Below are 18,794 nucleotides of genomic sequence, written 5' to 3'. Positions count from 1 at the left end.
TTCCTTGCTGCAGCCGTTTAACAGACTAGTGTTCCTGAAGACGCGAGCGTCATGAACCCTTCCTGGCCATCCCACGTGGATGTGGGTGAAACGTCCCTTGTGTCCACCAGTGCTTGCAGCACCATTGAAAAGTACCCCTTGCGGTTTACGTACTGGGTGCCTCGTGGTTCGCCAAGATAGGGATATGGTTCCATCTATGGCCCCACCACAGTTGGGAACCCATTGCAGCAAAGCCATCCACTATCACCTGCACGTTTCCAGAGTCACACCTTTCGTAGCAGCAGCTTACGACTTGCTTTGCTACTGCATCACGCAGCCCCACAGTAGATTGCCCATCCTGATTTTCCGACTGACCGGTAGCTGTCTGCGCTGCAAGCTTCCAGAGGGCTATTGCCACTCGCTTCTCCACTGTGGAGGGCTGCTCCATGTTTGATATGCGTTTCAGGGCAGGGGAAAGCAGTCACAAAGTTCTAAGAAAGTGCTCTTACGCATGCGAAATTTCGCACCACTGCGAATCGTCCAAACATCAAACAATGCGGCCCACCAGTCTTGCTTTTCCCGTGCCCAATTCGTGTCAATGGGTAGAAGACCCCGTTAATAGCAGTAGCTCCAAAACGCTGGGGCCAGCGGTTATGAGAATCTGCCTCCATCTCGTCATCGCTGTCGTCGCCGCTCTGCAATAGCTGCCTCCTCCTCTCCTCCTGCCTTTGCAGTTCATGGTTCAGCATAGTCAGCACGAGAGTACGCGAGGTGTTGACAACGGTCAGGATAGCGTTACTGATCTCAGGGTCCATGATTGCTGTGCTATGGCGTTTGCTCAATTCACCCCGGGAAAAAGGCGCGAAACGGTTGTCTGCTGCTTTCACAAAGGGAGGGGTGAGGCTGTACCCAGAACCATCAGCAACAGTGAATTCTGCCCCATCATGCACTGGTCTTTCAACCCGGAATTCCAAGGGGCGGTGGAGACTGGGAACTATGGGATAGCTACGGAAAGGCTACCCACAATGCACCGCTCCAGAAATCGACGCTAGCCATGGATCATGGACGCACACTATCGAATTAACATGCCTAGTGTGGACACTCACAGTCGACTTAATAATATCAGTTTTATTAGACCGATTATAGCTAATTCGATATTATGCCGCAGTGTAGACGTGGCCTAAGATTGGAAGAGGTAAGACTCTGAAAGCTACAGGACAAATAAACCCATTATCGAACCTCTGATTATCCAAATTTGGTTATGCTCTCCACATCTGAAATTCCTTTATCCAAAACTGATTATCTGAATGCTTCAGATGTACAGTATAATCATAATTGTGAGTTCCTATTTGTGTGTGTGAGAGGGCCACCAGGCACTAATGCAATACAAGTAATTAAAAATAAGTAAACCAAATAAAACGTAAATACACTTTTCTCCCTTGCACACATGCTTTGCTGTGATGGAGGGTAATACCATGTTCAGTCACACTCATGTACACATTTTTAAAACATTTATTGACAAGAGATATTTATAGAGCAATTGTGCTTATTTAATAAAGGAACAAATATAAACAAGATTAGAAATAAAATGCCAAGTTTCCATCTTGAATTTCAGTTAGGCCCTAATCCTGCAAAGACTTACACACATGTTCGGCTTTATGACTGGTGAGTAGCCCCAACATGAGTACCCATGTGTATAGAGTTGAGCTTATGCATAAGTCTTTGCAGGGTAGAGATGGTGTCCAGCTACCTCTGCATAAAACATACCTCAGCACAGATAAAGTGCTGAAAAAACTGACTAAAATGAATGTTGCAAGTAGATTCTCCATGTCTTTCTGCTTTATATTAATTCCATCAAAAGGCCAGCAAATAACATTGAGAAATAACATTAATGCATTAAAAATAGGTTGGGGGAAAAATCTATTTAGAAAAATATTCTGTTTATTATTTACAAAATGTTTTATATTTTGATTTCTCTCAGGTCCCTGTTTCTAACATGCCAGTATGCAGACTCTGCCCTCCTTCCACTTAACTCTCTTTTAAATGGTTTGACCTGCAATTCAGATCTTTCCTTTTTTTGTATTGACATATTTGTATTTATTTACTCAGGGTCTGATTTTTTCAAAGCCTGGTACTGAAGCATGAGCACTCATAGCTTCCACTGACTTCCACAGGAGTTATTGGTACCCAGCACTTGGGAAAATCGGGCCCTCATTTATTTCACATCTGTGCAGGATGCCCATCACTCTAATATCCAAATTCCAATTTTAGTAACCAACACTGGGACTGTGGTTTCCAGGTTTCTGAATGTTGGATCATTTAATGGCTTTACTGCTAGACTGAGTTTCAGATTCTCCTCCTGATTCTGCATTCCTTACACACCCAAAACTCACACTGAAGTCACTTGGAGTTTGGGCATGCAAGGAATGCAGGATCATGTTTTCTATGCAGTGATGGAATACAATGACATTGTTAGAAATGCCAGCACATTCCTATTACCGTCTCATATACCTGGTTGGTCCCTAATGATTTGTTAGTGGCTGCACCAGAGATGGTGGACAGCATGTGAGTTGTGTTTTGCTCTATATACAAAAGTACATTAGGCAGCAATGAAAGAGTTAGTATAAAAACACTGTTTAGATTGGGTAGAGGAAAGGGGAGACTCTTCTGTCTGAGAATTCTGGAACAGCTTATTTGGATGGAAAAGAGCTGAATGGAGTGCATTTCCAGGGAGGAAAAATAGAGGACACAAAAGCAACTCACTGTAAATGTTGCCACACAAAAGCAGCTATAATGAACCACAGTGTTTTTTAATTAGGTACAAAACAGTCCTCAGAACCTCTTCTCTGGAGGGGCTGGCATCAACCTCTTGGCATCCAGGGTTCTCCATCCTTTTGTATGACTCTTCAACTCTATTTTAAAAAAATAAATACATAAAAATACAGCAAGTGATTCATTCTATAACTACAAACTGCCATGAAATGAAAAGGTATATCTGACTCTGAAAACGCACTGGCTGCAGAAAAATTCTAGAATGAAGTCAAGAATTAAATATATGCAGCGTGCCACAAGGCACAACAAAACATGAACAGTTATTTATGAAGATGGGATTCACAACATGCACACTCACCACCAAACCATGTTCCTGAGACATTGCAGGGGATGTTTCTCTCCCCAGGTCTGTTTGTTTTGTAATGGAGGAATACAATAACCCCAGCACAGGCTCCTTTTTCTCTGATCTGATTTCAGCTAGGAGCTTGTTGTTCCTGTGAGACAACTTTCTCACACCTTCCATTTATCTTCCTCCCTGCTGCATATGCAAACAATACTATGAAAACCTTGCTGCATGGTCCGCAAGCAATCAATTCTTATTAAACATGGCTCTTCCACAACTAGCCTCTGAGGGGTGTGTGAGCAATAAAGGAGGTTGTTTTCTCTACTCCTGCAAAACAAATCATTTCAAACCCACTCAGGCTTCTGCCTGACTCCCAAATCCAGGTTGACTGTATCTAATGAACAGTAATAACTAAGCGCCATATCGAAAGCAAGATATTGTACAGAAATTACAGCCAAGGGCATAATAGAAGGAAAGCCAAACAGCATCATACCGTCCTCCCCCCCTCCCCCCCCTCACACACACCACACATCCGCCTGCTGTTTCCCAGCTCCTACTGCATAAAGTGTCTGGGGCTCGGGCTCTGTGTTTGCAGAGGAGTGAAGCTGAGTGTGGTTTAGGTCAAAATTGGGAGGATGGTTATTCTACCTGGCATTATACACCTCCAGATATGTGGAAACTCCTGAGGACGTTCCCATGGAAGCTACTGTGGAGTACTGCAGTATTAAGCTCCTCCTCATTTCCCAGCTCTGCAACTTCTACACCACCAAACACCCAGGGAAAATGAGTGCTACCAAAAAGCTACTGAAAAGGAAGCTGTGCTGCCAGTGTAAAAAGGGTCCTGGAGAGTGAGGCTACATCTTCACTACCCGCCGTATCGGCGGGTAGCAATCGATTTCTCGGGGATCGCTATATCGCGTCTCATCTAGATGCGATATATCAATCCCTGAACGAGCTCCTATCGATCCCGGAACTCCACCAACCCGAACGGCGGTAGCGGAGCCGACATGGGGAGCCGCGGCCATCGATCCCGCGCCGTGAGGATGGTAGGTAATTTGATCTAAGATACTTCGACTTCAGCTATGCTATTCATGTAGCTGAAGTTGCGTATCTTAGATCGATTTTCCCCCGTAGTGTAGACCAGCCCTGACACAGCTCCATGTAGATACCCAGAGATTTGAACAGATTTCTGGATATCTAATATCTAAGTAATATTTAAGGTGATGCCCCCTTTCCAATCCACTATAGTGAAATCCTCTGGAATAACACCTAGAGAACTTCATTCTGTGCGTAACTTATTTCTTCTCCCAGGAGAAAAGATGATCTCAACCCAAGCCAATAGGCTAGTCTTTGGCACAGATAATTAACATATGTAATATAGTTAACCAGAAAGACAGTCCAATTAGCTCTCTCATGCTGGGATGGAAAAAATGCTTCTATCAGCTTTACACTTTTCCCTGTAGCATTTGGATCCTCCTTCCAGAGTTTTTTTTTAGTTCATGATCATATGTAATTAATGGAGCAGAAAACATGATTTTTACAATTTGGTGAAAACAGTGAGATTTGTACGGTCTCTTAATACATCATTGTCAAGGTCAATTTTAGGTTTATAAAATCTAGCTTAGCCCACAAAATCAGATAATTAAATTCTAAGAAGTTCTATAACTCTTTTATGAAAGTGGTCACCATTGGACACCCATAGAATTTTCCAAAAAAAGAGCTTAAGCTAAATTCTGTAATGAATAATGAGTTTTCAGCCTTATGAAATACTTCTGCACACTGACAATTATTCTGTTACTACAACAGGGCATGGTGATGGTGAAAATGCAGCCTTTCATGTGAGATCTAAAACCAGGCTTCTGGCTTCTTGTAGCCATCAAAAATGTCAGTAATTACTAGAGATGGGCCAAAACTCCACCTTCACTATGAATTTCTTTGAACTTGGGGGAGTAAGGAAGTTATTCACTTGAGGCCCATCAGCACATCCAGTGACTCAAACTGGCAGGATATACTCTTGTCGGTCATTATTATTTGAGTAACAGGACTGTCTAGGCATGGAAATCCTGGCCCCAATGGAGTAAATGAGAGTTTTGCTATTGATTTTAATTGGGTGAAGATTCCATCTCTTATTCGTTATTAAGACATACTTTTGGCGAAACAAACTGTTAGCTTCTAGCTCGGTTTCCTCCTCTGTTTTCTCCAGCCCCCTTCCCTGCAGTCTCCGGATCCGCTCCTCAGGACTAACTGTCAACAGCAGGACAAGATCAGGTTTGAGCAGGTCCTCAGGCCACTGGTACACCTCATGGTGAGTTGGAGGAAGATTCTGCACTTTTCCACTTATTTCAGTGGCAATTGCATAGGCAGCAGTGCTGTGCCAATACCTGTCAGGAAAAGATATAGGAGTGAGATGCATACATGACCATTTAAAAAAATTAACATGATAAAACCTCCTAATAGAAGGAACTACTTATGTAAAAGAAATCAGCACCCTTTAATAATGCTAGCCTAATACACAGTCACAATGCATGGGGGACCATGAGGATTTTGTACCCATAAATAATTGATCAAAGTAATAAAACAAAATGTCTAATTATTGTTTATCAGAAGAGAAGCCATGTTAGTCTGGATCTGTAAAAGCAGCAAAGAGTCCTGTGGCACCTTATAGACTAACAGACGTTTTGGAGCATGAGCTTTCGTGGGTGAAAACCCATCCGACGAAGTGGGTTTTCACCCACGAAAGCTCATGCTCCAAAATGTCTGTTAGTCTATAAGGTGCCACAGGACATCTTTGTAATTATTATTACTGTTAAGTAAAACATTAGAAGAGGTTATGCCTTAGGCAAACAGTCTCTAACTATCTCCAATAAATCCAGCTTGCCACCAAATACAGCAAGTTCGTGTTTTCTGATCAGACCAAAATCCGACACATCACTTTTATTTTTCAAAATCCAAACCCAAAAATATTATGTTACTAATCATCCTGCTTAATGCTTAGGATGCAACAAATTGGTAGGGAATGTGCAGTCCATCCTTCCCACATGTAAAACATGTGGAACAGAAAGGGAGCTTATTAAAGGTATTAATTTATTTTTTAAGTGGATAGGAGGTGGATAGAAAGTTGGCTAGTTTGTCGGGTCAATGGTATGTCAATGGTTGACTGTCTAGTTGGCAGTCAATATCAGTGAAGTGTCCCAGGTGCCTTGTAGGGCATTTGTTCAACATCTTTATTAATGATTGGATGATAGGGATGGATGCACCCACACAAGTTTGCAAGATGACACTAAGCTGTGAGACGTAAATATGCTGGAGTAGGGACAGGTCCAGAGTTACCTAACGAATAGAGGCTTGGGCTAAAAAAATCTGGGGGGCGGGCGGGGGGGGGGGGGCGCTGTTCAAACAAGGCAGGCAGAGTCCTTCACTATAGGACGGAAGAAAGAATCCCCTGCCACCACTTACAGCTAGGACGACGGCTAAGCCAGCAGTTCTGCAGAAAAGAACCTGGGGATATGAGTCAGTGTGTGCCTTTGGACTAGAAGATAAAGATCCTGGGCTTCATGTAGGAGCACTGCCAGGAGTGCCAGCAGATCAAGGGAAGTTATATTCCCCTATTTGTACTGGTGAGGCCACATCTGATAGCATCAGTTTTGGGCCCCCCATTATAGAAGGATGTGGAAAATTGCGAGAAGAATCCAGCAGAGGCACGAAACATCAGGAGATACTGAGCCCATGATGTACGGAGGGAACTGGGCTTTCGTCTGCAAAAGAAGAGTGCAGGATTTGATAGCAGCCTTCAACTACCAGAAGGGGGGTTCCAAAGAGGATGGAGCTCGGCTGTTCTCAGTGGTGGCAGATTACAGAACAAGAAGCAAAGGTCTCAAGTTGCAGTGGGGGAGGTCTAGGTTGGATATTAAGAAACACTATTTCACTAGGAGGGTGGAGAAGCACTGGAATGGATTACCTGGGGAGGTGGTGGTATCTCCATCCTTAGAGGTTTTTAAGGCCTGGCTTGACAAAGCCCTGGCTGGGATGATTTAGTTGGTGTTAGTCCTGCTTTGAGCAGGGGGTTGGACTAGATGACCTCCTGAGGTCTCGCCCAATCCTAATCTTCTATGATTCTATGATGAGGAAGTTTTGTTTGACAGCTGCTTCCATTAGGACACCAAATAACATTTTTTCAGGTAACAGAAACAGTTGGTTTACTTGATTATGGTTATTTTTCCAATATGTAGATAGGTTGGGTATCTGAACTCACACCTATATCTCCTTCGTTAATAAAAATACACATATTTGAATAAATACATGTCATGAAAATGGGAAGAAAAATATGAAGACACATAAACAAAAACAAAAAAGTTAGATAGATTGAGCCTTATTTTCAGAGTTACTGATTAACCACAGTTTACAGTTGTGTGTACTCAGTGCATCTAAAATAGACCCCTTAGGGCCTGATTTTTGTAAGAGCTCAGAACGAGATTTTCAAATGATCAGCACCCAGCAGTTCCCACTGTGACACCTATGGCCAGATTTTCTAAAGAGATCAATCACATTGGCTGCTGAGCTTGTTTGAAAATCTAGTCACTTATCTTGGTTCTTAGATGTGGGATGAGCTCCTTGAAAAAAATCTGGTTTCAGAGTAGCAGCCGTGTTAGTCTGTACCCACAAAAAGAACAGGAGTACTTGTGGCACCTTAGAGACTAACAAATTTATTTGAGCATAAGCTTTCGTGGGCTACAGCCCACTTCTTCGGATGCATTGAATGGAACATATAGTGAGGAGATATATATATATACACACACACACACATACAGAGAGCATGAAAAGATGGGAGTTGTCTTACCAATTCTGAGAGGCCAATTAAGAGAAAAAACTTCTAAAGTGATAATCAAGATAGCCCAGTACAGACAGTTTGATAGGAAGTGTGAGAATATCTACACGGGGAGATAGATTCAATGTTTGTAATGGCTCAGCCATTCCCAGTCTCTATTCAAGCCTAAGCTGATTGCATCTAATTTGCATAGCAATTCGAGTTCAGCAGTTTCTCGTTGGAGTCTGTTTTGAAGCTTTTCTGTTGCAAAATTGCCACCCTTAGGTCTGTTATTGAGTGATCAGACAGGTTAAAGTGTTCTCCTACTGGTTTTAGAATGTTATGATTCCTGATGTCAGATTTGTGTCCATTTATTCTTTTGCGTAGAGACTGTCCGGTTTGGCCAATGTACATGGCAGAGGGGTATTGCCATGTTCTCACCATTAATTCAGTAGGGTCACACCAATTTGGCACCATCCCAACAATCCCACATTCGATATTAAATTACCAAACATAATTGTAACATCGCATCAATCATACCTGCAATTTGTATGCTAACTATTAGATCATGTGTCTCCTTTTCTGTTTTTTATAAAACAACGCATTATCTGACAATTTTAGTAGCATCATACAACAACTCAGTTTTATAAGTTTTTCCCAAAGCTTAGTTTTTTTTATATTGCTTACACATTTGATATTTAAAACAGAAGCACATAAGGAGTAACACTGCAGTTTTACAAATTCAAAACATTACCCATTTAACTCCATTTTATTCTGTTACTTGACATACAACATCATACCAAGCACACATCTGAGATCTTAGTTTTTCTACTGCTTTTTCAACAATTTTTATACTTCTGAGCAAGCATACCTTTTGCAGATATTATCAGTCTAGTTTACTGTTCTACTTGGTCTAGTGTGCTTTGATTAGTTTGTATTTTCATATCCCAATCTGTTACCAATTCACTTTATTTTCCTTCAATTTGGCGATGTTGATCTAGGGTGAGTCATAAAGATGGAAAGGACTCAAGGATCAGTATTGATCATACATGCCACATGGAGCCAGTAAGTTTCATCTCTGGCATCTGCCTGATGGCATGAGAAGGATTCTGCTCCCAGAACCCTCTTTCGCAGTTCAGTCATGTCAAGCCATGTTCTCACCATTCATTCAGGATGGCCACACCAATTTGTCACCATCCCAACAAAAAGAGTACTCATATTTTTAACAGAAGAATTGAGGAAATAACATTTCTTGATTATGCTAATGAACTAGTAAATTGCATAGATTAGGGGACTTAGAGGACTCCTCTCCACCTGCACTGCTATCTTTTCACCTCTGTAGGGCTAAGTGTGTTTTAAATTCAGTCACTTCATAAGAACATAAAAATGGCCATACTGCATCAGACCAATGGTCCATCTAGTCTAGTATCATGTCCTCTGACAATGGCTGTTGCCAGATGCTTCTGAGGGACTGAACAGAACAGAGCAAGTTTTCAAGTGATCCATCTCCTGTCATCCAGCTTCTAGCAGTCAGAGGTCTAGGGACACCCAGAGCATGAGATTGCATCCCTGATCATCTTGGCTAATGGCCATAGATGGACCTATCCTCCATGAACTCATCTAATTCTTGTTTGAACCCAGTTATGCTTTTTGCCTTCACAACAATCCCTGCCAATGAATTCCACAGGTTGACTGTGCATTGTATGAAGAAGTGTTTCCTTATGTTTGTTTTAAACCTGCTGCCTATTAATTTCATTGGGTCACCCCATAACACAAGAATCAGGGAAGAGGTGAACAACACCTCCTTATTCACTTTCTATACATCATTCATGATTTTATAGACCTCTTTCATATCCCCCTTAGTTTTCCAAGATGAACACTCCCAGTCTTCTTAATCTCTCGTCATATGAAAGCTGTTCCATAACCCTAATCATTTTTGCTGCCCTACTCTGTACTTTTTCCCATTTTAATATATATTTTCAGATGGGGCAACTAGAACTGCAAGATGTATTCAAGGTGTGGGCATACCATGGATTTATATAGTGGCATTATCATATTTTCTGCCTTATTATCTGTCCATTTCCTAATGGTTCCTAAAGTTAGTATTTTGGACTGCCACTGCACACTGAGCAGATGTTTTCAGAGATCTACCCATAATGACTCCAAAATCTCTTTATTGAGTGGTAACAACTAATTTATACTTCCATCATTTTGTATGTATAGTTAGGATTATGTTTTCTAGTGTGCATTACTTTGCATTTATCAACACTGAATTTCATTTACCATTTTCTTACCCTGTTTCATGAGATCCCTTTGTAACTCTTCGCAGTCAGCTTTGGATTTAACTCTCTTTTGTAACATTTGCAAATTTTACTATCGGTTTACCCCTTTTCCCAGATCATTTATGAATATATTGAACAGCACTGATCCTACTACTGATCCTTGGAGGACCCCCACTATTTACCTCTCTCCACTGTGAAAACTAACTTTATTCTTAATCTTTGTTTTCTATCTTTTAACTAATTACTGATCCATGAGAGATCTTCCCTCATCCTTAACTCCTTTCTTTGCTTAAGAGCTTTTGGTGATGAACCTTGTCAAAGGCTTTTTGAAAGTCCACACACACTGTTATCAGCTGGATCTCCCTTGTCCATATGTTTGCTGACACCCTCCAAGAATTCTAGTAGATTGATGTGGCATGACTTCCCTTTATAAAAGATGTGTTGATTCTTCCACATCATATCGTGTTCATCTATGTGTCTGATAGTTCTGTTCTTGACTGTAGTTTGAACCAATTTGCCTGGTACTGAAGTTAGGCTTACCAACCTGTAATTGCCAGGATTGCCTCTGGAGCCTTTTTTAAAAATCCATGTTAAATCACCTTGTCATAAACAGATAGCTAAGGGTTAATGTTTCTTTCACCTGTAAAGGGAACAAAGGGAACCAAACACCTGACCAGAGGACCAATCAGGAAACTGGATTTTTTCAAAACTCAGGGAGGGAATGTTGGGTCTGTGTCTTTTGTCTGTCTCTCGGCTATGAGAGGCTTCTTTCTATCTTCAAGCTTCTAATCTTCAGTTTCAAAGTTGTGAGTACAAAGGTAGCAAAACAATAGGCTTTTATATGTTTTGTTTTGTATTTACATGTGTGTAGTTTGCTGGAATGTTTAAATTGTATCTCTTTTTGAATAAGGCTGTTTATCAATTTTTTCTTTTAAGCAATTGATCCTGTATTATTGTCATCTTGATACAGAGAATATTTTGATGTCTTTTTTCTTTCTTTTTTTTATATAAAGCTTTCTTTTTAAAACCTGTTTGAGTTTTTCTCTGGTTAAGGCTAAGGAAGAAGGAGGGGGAAATCTCTTTGTGTTAGCTTGACTAGGTTTGAATCTGCATAGCCTCAGGGGGGAAGGTAAATTGCCGTCTCTGTTTTGCATTCAAGGAGTTAAGTACAGTATCGCCAGGATAACCCAGGGAGGGGGAGCTGGGGATGAGATAAAGAGGAGACAAGGGGAGGGGGTTTATTTCCCTTTGTGGTAAGACTCAGGGCTTCTGAGTCTTGGGGTCTCCCAGAGAAGGTTTTGGGAGACCAGAGAGGGAGCCAAGTCCTGGAAATCACTTGGCTGGTGGCAGCGAGATCAAATCTGAGCTGGTAATTAAGCTTAGAAGGGTTCATGCAGGCACCCAGATTTCTGGATGCTAAGGTCCAGATTTGGAAAGGCTTATGATACGTTAAATCACCTATCCTCAAGTCATCTGGTTATAGAGACAGATTTAAGTAATAAGTTACATATCACATTTGGTAATTCTACAATTGCATATTTGAGTCCCTTCAGAACTCTTGGGTGAATACCATCTGGTCCTGGTGACTTATTACTGTTTAGTTTATCATTTTGTTCCAAAATCTCTGCTGAGAACTCCATCTGGGACAGTTCCTCAGATATATCACCTAAAAAGAATGGCTCAGGTGTGGGAATCTCCCCACATCCCTTACAATGAAAACCAATGCAAAGAATTAATTTAGCTTCTCTGCAATGGCCTTGTCTTCCTTGAGTTCTCCTGTAGCACCTCAACTGTCCAGTCATCCCTCTGATGGTTTGGCTGGCTTTAGACTTCTGATGTACATAAAAAAAATTGCTGCTAGTTTTTGTGTCTTTTGCTAATTGCTCTTCAAATTATTTTTTCACTTGCCTAATTATACTTTTACACTTGACTTGCCAGAGTTTGTTCCTTCTACTTTCCCAGTACGATTTGACTTCAGATTTTCAAGGACATCTCGTTATATGTACCTGCCTTTTTTACTCTGTTATATAGCCATGGTGTTGTTTCTGGCTCTCTTACTGTTTTGGTTTTTGGGGGCAGCGGTTGAGGGGGACACAGAGGCTTAAACTATATTATAGTATTCTTAAGAAGTTTCCAGGCAGCTTGCAGGCATTTTACTCATGACTGTTCCTTTTAATTTCCATTAAATTAACTTCCTCATTTTTGTGTAGTTCCCTTTTTTGAAAGTGAAATGTTACTGTGATTGGCATTTTCCCTCTACAAGGATGTTAAATTCAATGAAATTATTGTCACTATTACCAAGTGGTTCAGCTATATTCACCTCTTGAACCAGATTCTGTGTGCCACAAAGGACTAAATTATGAATTTCCTGTCCCCTTGTGGGTTCCAGGACTAGCTGTCCCAAGCAGCATTCATCAATGGTGTCTAGAAATTTAATCTCTGTATCCTGTTCTGAGGTGACATATTCCCAGTCAATGTGGGGCTAGTCGAAATCCCCCGTTAGTATTGGGTTTTCTACTTTTGTAGCCTCTCATTTCCCTGAGCATTTCTCAATCACCATCACCATCCTGATCAGGTGAGCGGTACTATATTGCTACTGTTTACTCTTATTATTCAAGCACAGAATTTATATTCATGGAGATTCAGTGGTACTGTTTGATTCACTTAAGATTCTTACTATATTTGACTCTATGCTTTCTTTCACATATAGTGCCTCTCCCCCACCAGCACAACCTACTCTGTCATTCCTATATATATATATATATTGTATCCTGGTATTACTGTGTCCCATTGATTATGATTGTTTCTGTGATGCCTATTATATTAATATCCTCATTTAGTAAGTACTTATAAAAATGTTCAATATTTAGTTCTCTAACTTCATGTAATGTAACTGAATGGGACTCTTTTGTTTCACTGTTTCTCTTCAGTTCTTACCTATTCTTATCCTCTTCTATCCTCTCCTTTTTACCTGTAACAAATTCTCCCCTAAGGTATGTGTCTGTCCAAACCATGTGCTCCTCACCAGTCGGCTTTCTCTCAGCCCTTAGCTTAAAAATTCACCTGCAACCTTTTTAATTTTACATGCCAGCAATCTGGTTCTGGAGAATGGAGCCCATTCTTTGAGTATATGGTCCTCCTTTTCCCAAGGGATCACTGGATCCTACTAAACCTAAATACCTCCTCCAAACACCATCAAATCATCCACGAATTGGGACCCTGCAGTTCTGTCAGTCTAATTAGCAGCATCACACACAGTAATGGAACTGCTTTGGCAGCTATAGCATCGTCTTTTGAGACATTCAGCTGCTATAATAATCTGGTTGTTGTGCTTCGTGATTCAAGATGATGCTGATGACGGTATTACTGTGGCTAAAAAGGCCGATGCGCGAGTGGCAGTTCTTTCTGCATAACGTGCATAGGTAGCTCGATGCTGAGGAAGAGATTACAATCTGTGCCTGCTGAGTTCACCACTGTTTACAACTCAGCTGCTGTGCCTCAAGATCCATACGGCGGTAAATCTTGAACTGGGAACCTCATGGTTTACTGTTGCTCACCAGTGTGATCCATCTGTTGCTGATGACTCACAGCTGTCAAAGTCAATGCTGCACTGTTTCAAGTTATGCGTCCTCCACTGGCTTATACAAGCTGGTGAGAAATGCACTCACAGTGTGTCCTTGAAGTGTTTCTTCTAGCGGCCTTGTACTCAGTTGCTGACTTTCAGTTCAGCAAACTGCAACTGTTTTGACATTCTAGTGTTACCCATCTTCAATATGTGAACATAACTGTGATGAGATAAGCATGGCTTCAATCCCTGTGGTGTGACTACATTACAGAACTTCATTACTGGTAACTTTATCATGCCATTTGATGCAGAATATGTCACGCAGATGTAATAAACGGAACTCTTCTAGAAGCTTAATATGATGTAGCAGGTCAAGGTTTCACACTGATACAAGTTGGACAGCACAACTGCTTTTTAGACTTAACTTGGTTTGAAGCTTAATATGCTGCTGCTAGATTTTGCCTGAAAATCTGTCAAATGATTAACTAGCTTTGTTGACATGACTTGTCAGCTCCTTATCTGTAGTAACATCATTTCACAATGACATGCCAAGAAGTCTGTAACAGCATTTTGCTGTGTGGTTGATGGTGACTGTTTGTTTCACATAGGGTTTCCCTGGCACAGGTTGATACATGACCTCTATCTTTTTCAGATTGTCAGCCTGTACCTTTCTGCAAACTCTGCAAATTTGTCCATAATAAACTGTATCTCTTCTAAAGTATGTGCCTCTAGAACACAGTCACTGGCACACAGCGGCTCATGAACAATTGCCTCAAAGACCTTCAAAGCGCAAGCCTGCTCAGATTAAATAATTTTCCAGAGGATCGGAAATGTATCCCACTACCAGCATTCAGGCCTCCTATAGCATCACTGAGCATTACGGCATACGAGAAATTATACAAGAGTGGACCATTTACACAGCACTGTTTTTAATATCTTTAGTGATGGGAAATGGGTTAGCCAGAACACCATCTAAGCAGACTTTTTCGAGCATGTTATCATGAACTAGCCTCAGAATGTTAGTGAATCTGATGGCCTACTAATATCATAATATATGTGGTTGAAGACAATACTATCAAGCTGCCTTTTTCATATCCACTGAAACCACCAACCAGAATTAAGTAGAAATACATAAATATTTTCCAGGCTACCACGAAAGTAATGCTAAAGACAAGAAAGATAACTCAAGTAGCTTTGCTTGTCACATTGAAAGACTGGATGGTCACATTCAGACAACAGGAAAATATTTTTTTACAAACCTGTCTACAACCACAGGTGACTCAGTGGATGCTTTTGCTATTTCTGAAGCAACAATGTAGTTGCCCAGAGCATAAAATGCCCTCCTGATGAGTGTTGGTTCAACATCAAAAGTCTTCCTCCACTGGCTGACACAAGCTGGTGGTGACCTTAAGAGAAGTGCATTCAGTGAGTTCTTGATCGACTGGGTTACAGTAGTTTTGCCTGCAGTTAACATACAAATAAAAACAAATAAAAAATCTTTAGACATAGCATGGCACATCGTAACAATTAGCTTTCATTTTTAAAAATGCAAAAAATAAGTTCTTATCCTTTAAGCTGGAAAACACATTTTGATATATTTATCTAGTATCTTACTATGAATCTTGACTGTGTTGTTATAGAATAGGGTTTTGATTATGTCACAGTACGCTTCTATCTGACTATTTGAGTTCTTATCACAGTTTCTATGTAGTACCCATAAGAGTATATCAGAGTTATATTTGCTGGAGGGGTTATCTTTACCTGCACCCCGTCTCTTTAAGGATTTGGAGCTCTGCTGAAGAGATCAAAGGGAATACAGCAGTGACACAAGAAGTGATCCCAGGAGGGTTGTTGTATGTTGTGCTCCAATGAGATTGAGCCGGTATGGGACTTGTCTAAGGTGTGTTTGTTTGTTTATATTATAAAAACCCCATTTAGAACACCCCTGCTTTGGAAATGTAATACCTAGTCAGTCATTTCCCCCTTTTGCCTAGCCTGACTCTATTGCCCTTTAGGCCAGCTACGCATATGGTAACTTCTCTACATCTCAGTTTCAATAACTTTATTAACATGGCAGGGTACACAGATGTTGCTGAATTAATTCCTGGTATCATTTTGTTAACTTCAGTGGAGTGACACCACGATGAATTTTGTTCCTCGTTTTGGGTGGTTCCCTACAACTGAAAATACAGAAGGCATAGCTCTTCAGAGGCATTAGGGTGACCAGATGTCCCAATTTTATAGGGATAGTCCCAATTTTTGGGTCTTTTTCTTATATAGGCTCCTATTAACCCCCACCCCATCCCGATTTTTCACATTTGCCGTCTGGTCACCCTAAGAGGCATATACAGTGCTGTTCTGGGAAAAGCAATTAATGATTGCTCAAAAGTACCTTGATTCTCCTCTTCTCCAAGTGACTAAGGACTACACTGTACACAACAGCTCTTGTTTCCAATATTCCACTTTGCCTACATGTGTACTCTTCTAATGACATTCGTAGGAAATTTGCATCTGAAGTGAAAAATTGCTTTGGAGTTGAGATGCAAATCTGGGAGGAGAATTTTAATCTTTGTGACTTGCTCTTCTGGACTCTGGCAAGCACTTCTGAAGTCTTATTTTTGAACATCTCATGAGCCTTAAGCATGCACAGAAGTCACATCAGACATTATTTTAACAATTATTCAGTTGTGATTCTATATTCACATTATGCACCTACCTGTTGCATCTAATCCTTCAATAACTATGACAGGAAATTCTCCCTTTTTTGAATGCTTGGGGCATTTATCCACTAGATCAAGGACAGCTGTGGCTTCAGGGATGAACGATGTGCACTGTAATTAATGTAACACTGATTACTTGACAAGCAATCTGGTACACAGGTATTTTTCAAAACACCATATTTAACTGGAAAGGGTGCAGTTTAATACAGAAGGACAATGCAATTTTAAGACAGACACAAGAATCAAAGTCTTTGATTTGAACAATCCCAATTTTTGCCCAGATGTGGTGATTCTGCTCCATTTCTTCTTGAAAATAAGGGTATGATAAAAAAAAAAAACAAGCAAGAAGACGACAGTAAGGAAAGGTAGAGTAAACTCCTCAGGTGTAAGGGCTGCTAAAAGTTACTCTGAAAAATTATATGAAAGCAAAGCGGTAGCATTTTAGATAGGACTTTATTAATCATTTACTAAAAGTTAGCTGTTTATGTACATGTAACTTATTACACTCAAGTACTTAAAAGAGGAAGTTTTGCTTATTGGATAGGGCACTGTGCTGGGCCTCAGATCTGGCTTTGTCATAAGCCTGCTGGGTGACCTTGGGCATGTCACTTTACTGTTCTGTGCCTCGGTTTCCCCTTCTGTAAAATGAGGATAGTCACCTATACCTCATTTGTAAAGCACTTTGAGATCTATTGATGAAAAGTGCTAGGTATTATGATTCAACAGCCTTCCGGCCTGTGCCTGATTTCATGTAAGCTGGTGTCATTCAGAAGTAATGTCCAATTAAGTCAGTAGAACGACTCTGGGGTGTGAGTTCAGATTCAAGCCCCATCACTTCTACACAAAAAATAAGACCCTGGGAAAAGTAGGATGCAGCATCCTAGATGGAGACTCCAATTGTTAAGCAGGGAAAATAGATCACGGACCTGATCCCTCTCACTTAGGCCAATGTCAATTCGAAGTTGGCGGTGGGGGGTTGCACCGCGAGAAGGCGGCAGGCGCAGAGCCCTGGGGAACTGAGCAGGTGCAATCAGGCTGAGTTTCATTTCCCTCTGAACGGGCCGGGATCGTACCTGCTCCACCACGCTGCGCGCGGCCTCCAGGGAGTGGAACACGGCGGCGTGGCGGAGACCGGGCACTGCGGGGTGCAGCGGCGGCTCCTCGGCGGCCACCACGCGGGCTCTGTGGAGCAGCTCTCTGCCGCCCGCCCCTCGCAGGGCCCACAGGCACTGCCACAGCTCGCCCCGCTCGCCCGCCTCGTACACGCCCAGCGGCGGCGGCAGCTCGCCCAGGCCCCGCAGCAGTTCCTCCAGGGCGCGCTCGGTCTCCGGGCCCCCCTGCGGGTCCTGGATGAGGAAGCCCTTCTCCAGCGCAGCCTGCGCCCCGTAGCAGAGGAGCCCCAGGACCTGGCATCTCCCGAACGGCTCCTGCCTCAGCCTTTGCTGCAAGCGCCGGTGCAGCCTGGCCGCCGGGACGCTAGGGGCGGCGGGGACGCAGAGGGAATAGCACCTCCCCGGAGCGGGCACAAAGCAGCGGGGCTCGGGGCGGCCGCTGCTGCTGGCGCTGAGGGTGAAGCAGACCAGGTCCGGGCCGGGCCCCTCCGCGGCGAAGCACTGTCCGGAGGCGCCGGCGGGAGGCGCCGCCATGGCGGAGAGCGAGCGGGGCAGCAGCGTGAGCCGGAGCAACCGGCCGGGATGTAACATCCCGCCACAGCCACCCGGAGAAACGAAACCGAGCCCGCGCCAAGGACCCTCCGCCTCCTCCACGGCAAGGGCGGGGAAAGGGAAACCTGATGCGGGGGGGGAGAACCGAAAGCGACAGGGAGTTTGTTAGCCGCCAGCCCCCGAGCTATCGCTGGGGCTTTGAACTGGAGCTGAAACCCGCAGGTATTTTAATAGGGCTACATGCTGTTTCCTTTCTGAAGCAGCTCATATCATCAGACGTACAGCTCTCATATCTTATCTGGGTGTGCAAGTCAGGCTCTTCCTGTAAAAAGAAACTTACATACTTCTGGGAAAGAGAGGAGATCAGCCACCCAAATAGCCCAGTAATAATGACTATGTGAAAAATCACCTGGAGGAAACCTTTCAAAGGCTTGTTGAGTTATCATCACAAATGGAAAAGTGGGGTGGGGAAGACTAGCATCCTATCAGGAGGATTATCATTACACCTATACCCTGATATAACACTGTCCTTGGGAGCCAAAAAATCTTACCGCGTTATAGGTGAAACCGCATTATATCGAACTTGCTTTGATTCCCCCGGAGTGTTCAGCCCAGCTCCATTTACCACGTTATGTCCACATTCATGTTATATCAGGTCCCATTAT

At 42.4% G+C, this 18,794-nt stretch overlaps 1 protein-coding gene across 3 annotated transcripts; it reads right to left on the bottom strand.

The window, feature by feature from the left end:
• Positions 1–1,479: 1,479 nt before the first annotated feature.
• CMPK2 (cytidine/uridine monophosphate kinase 2) lies at positions 1,480–18,738 on the bottom strand. 3 transcript variants are annotated; one of them, XM_032767865.2, is made up of 6 exons: positions 17,539–18,202; positions 16,462–16,576; positions 15,005–15,206; positions 7,295–7,357; positions 5,242–5,475; positions 1,480–2,891 (listed from the first exon to the last, which is right to left on the bottom strand). In XM_032767865.2, the coding sequence occupies exons 1-6, from the start codon at positions 18,166–18,168 to the stop codon at positions 2,768–2,770; spliced, it is 1,368 nt and encodes a 455-aa protein (XP_032623756.1). In that variant the 5' UTR covers positions 18,169–18,202; the 3' UTR covers positions 1,480–2,767. The 3 variants fall into 3 exon arrangements, with proteins under 3 accessions (XP_032623756.1, XP_032623757.1, XP_074919791.1); XM_075063690.1 differs by lacking the exon at positions 1,480–2,891 and adding an exon at positions 2,898–3,289 and having other exon boundaries at positions 17,539–18,208; XM_032767866.2 differs by lacking the exon at positions 7,295–7,357 and having other exon boundaries at positions 17,539–18,738.
• Between the last annotated feature and the right edge of the window lie 56 nt (positions 18,739–18,794).

This window comes from Chelonoidis abingdonii, chromosome 3, assembly GCF_003597395.2.
Source record: "Chelonoidis abingdonii isolate Lonesome George chromosome 3, CheloAbing_2.0, whole genome shotgun sequence".
NCBI classification, from domain to species: Eukaryota; Metazoa; Chordata; order Testudines; family Testudinidae; genus Chelonoidis; species Chelonoidis abingdonii.
The sequence above is the reverse complement of the archived record's forward strand: the minus strand, read 5'-3'. Positions and strand labels throughout refer to the sequence as shown.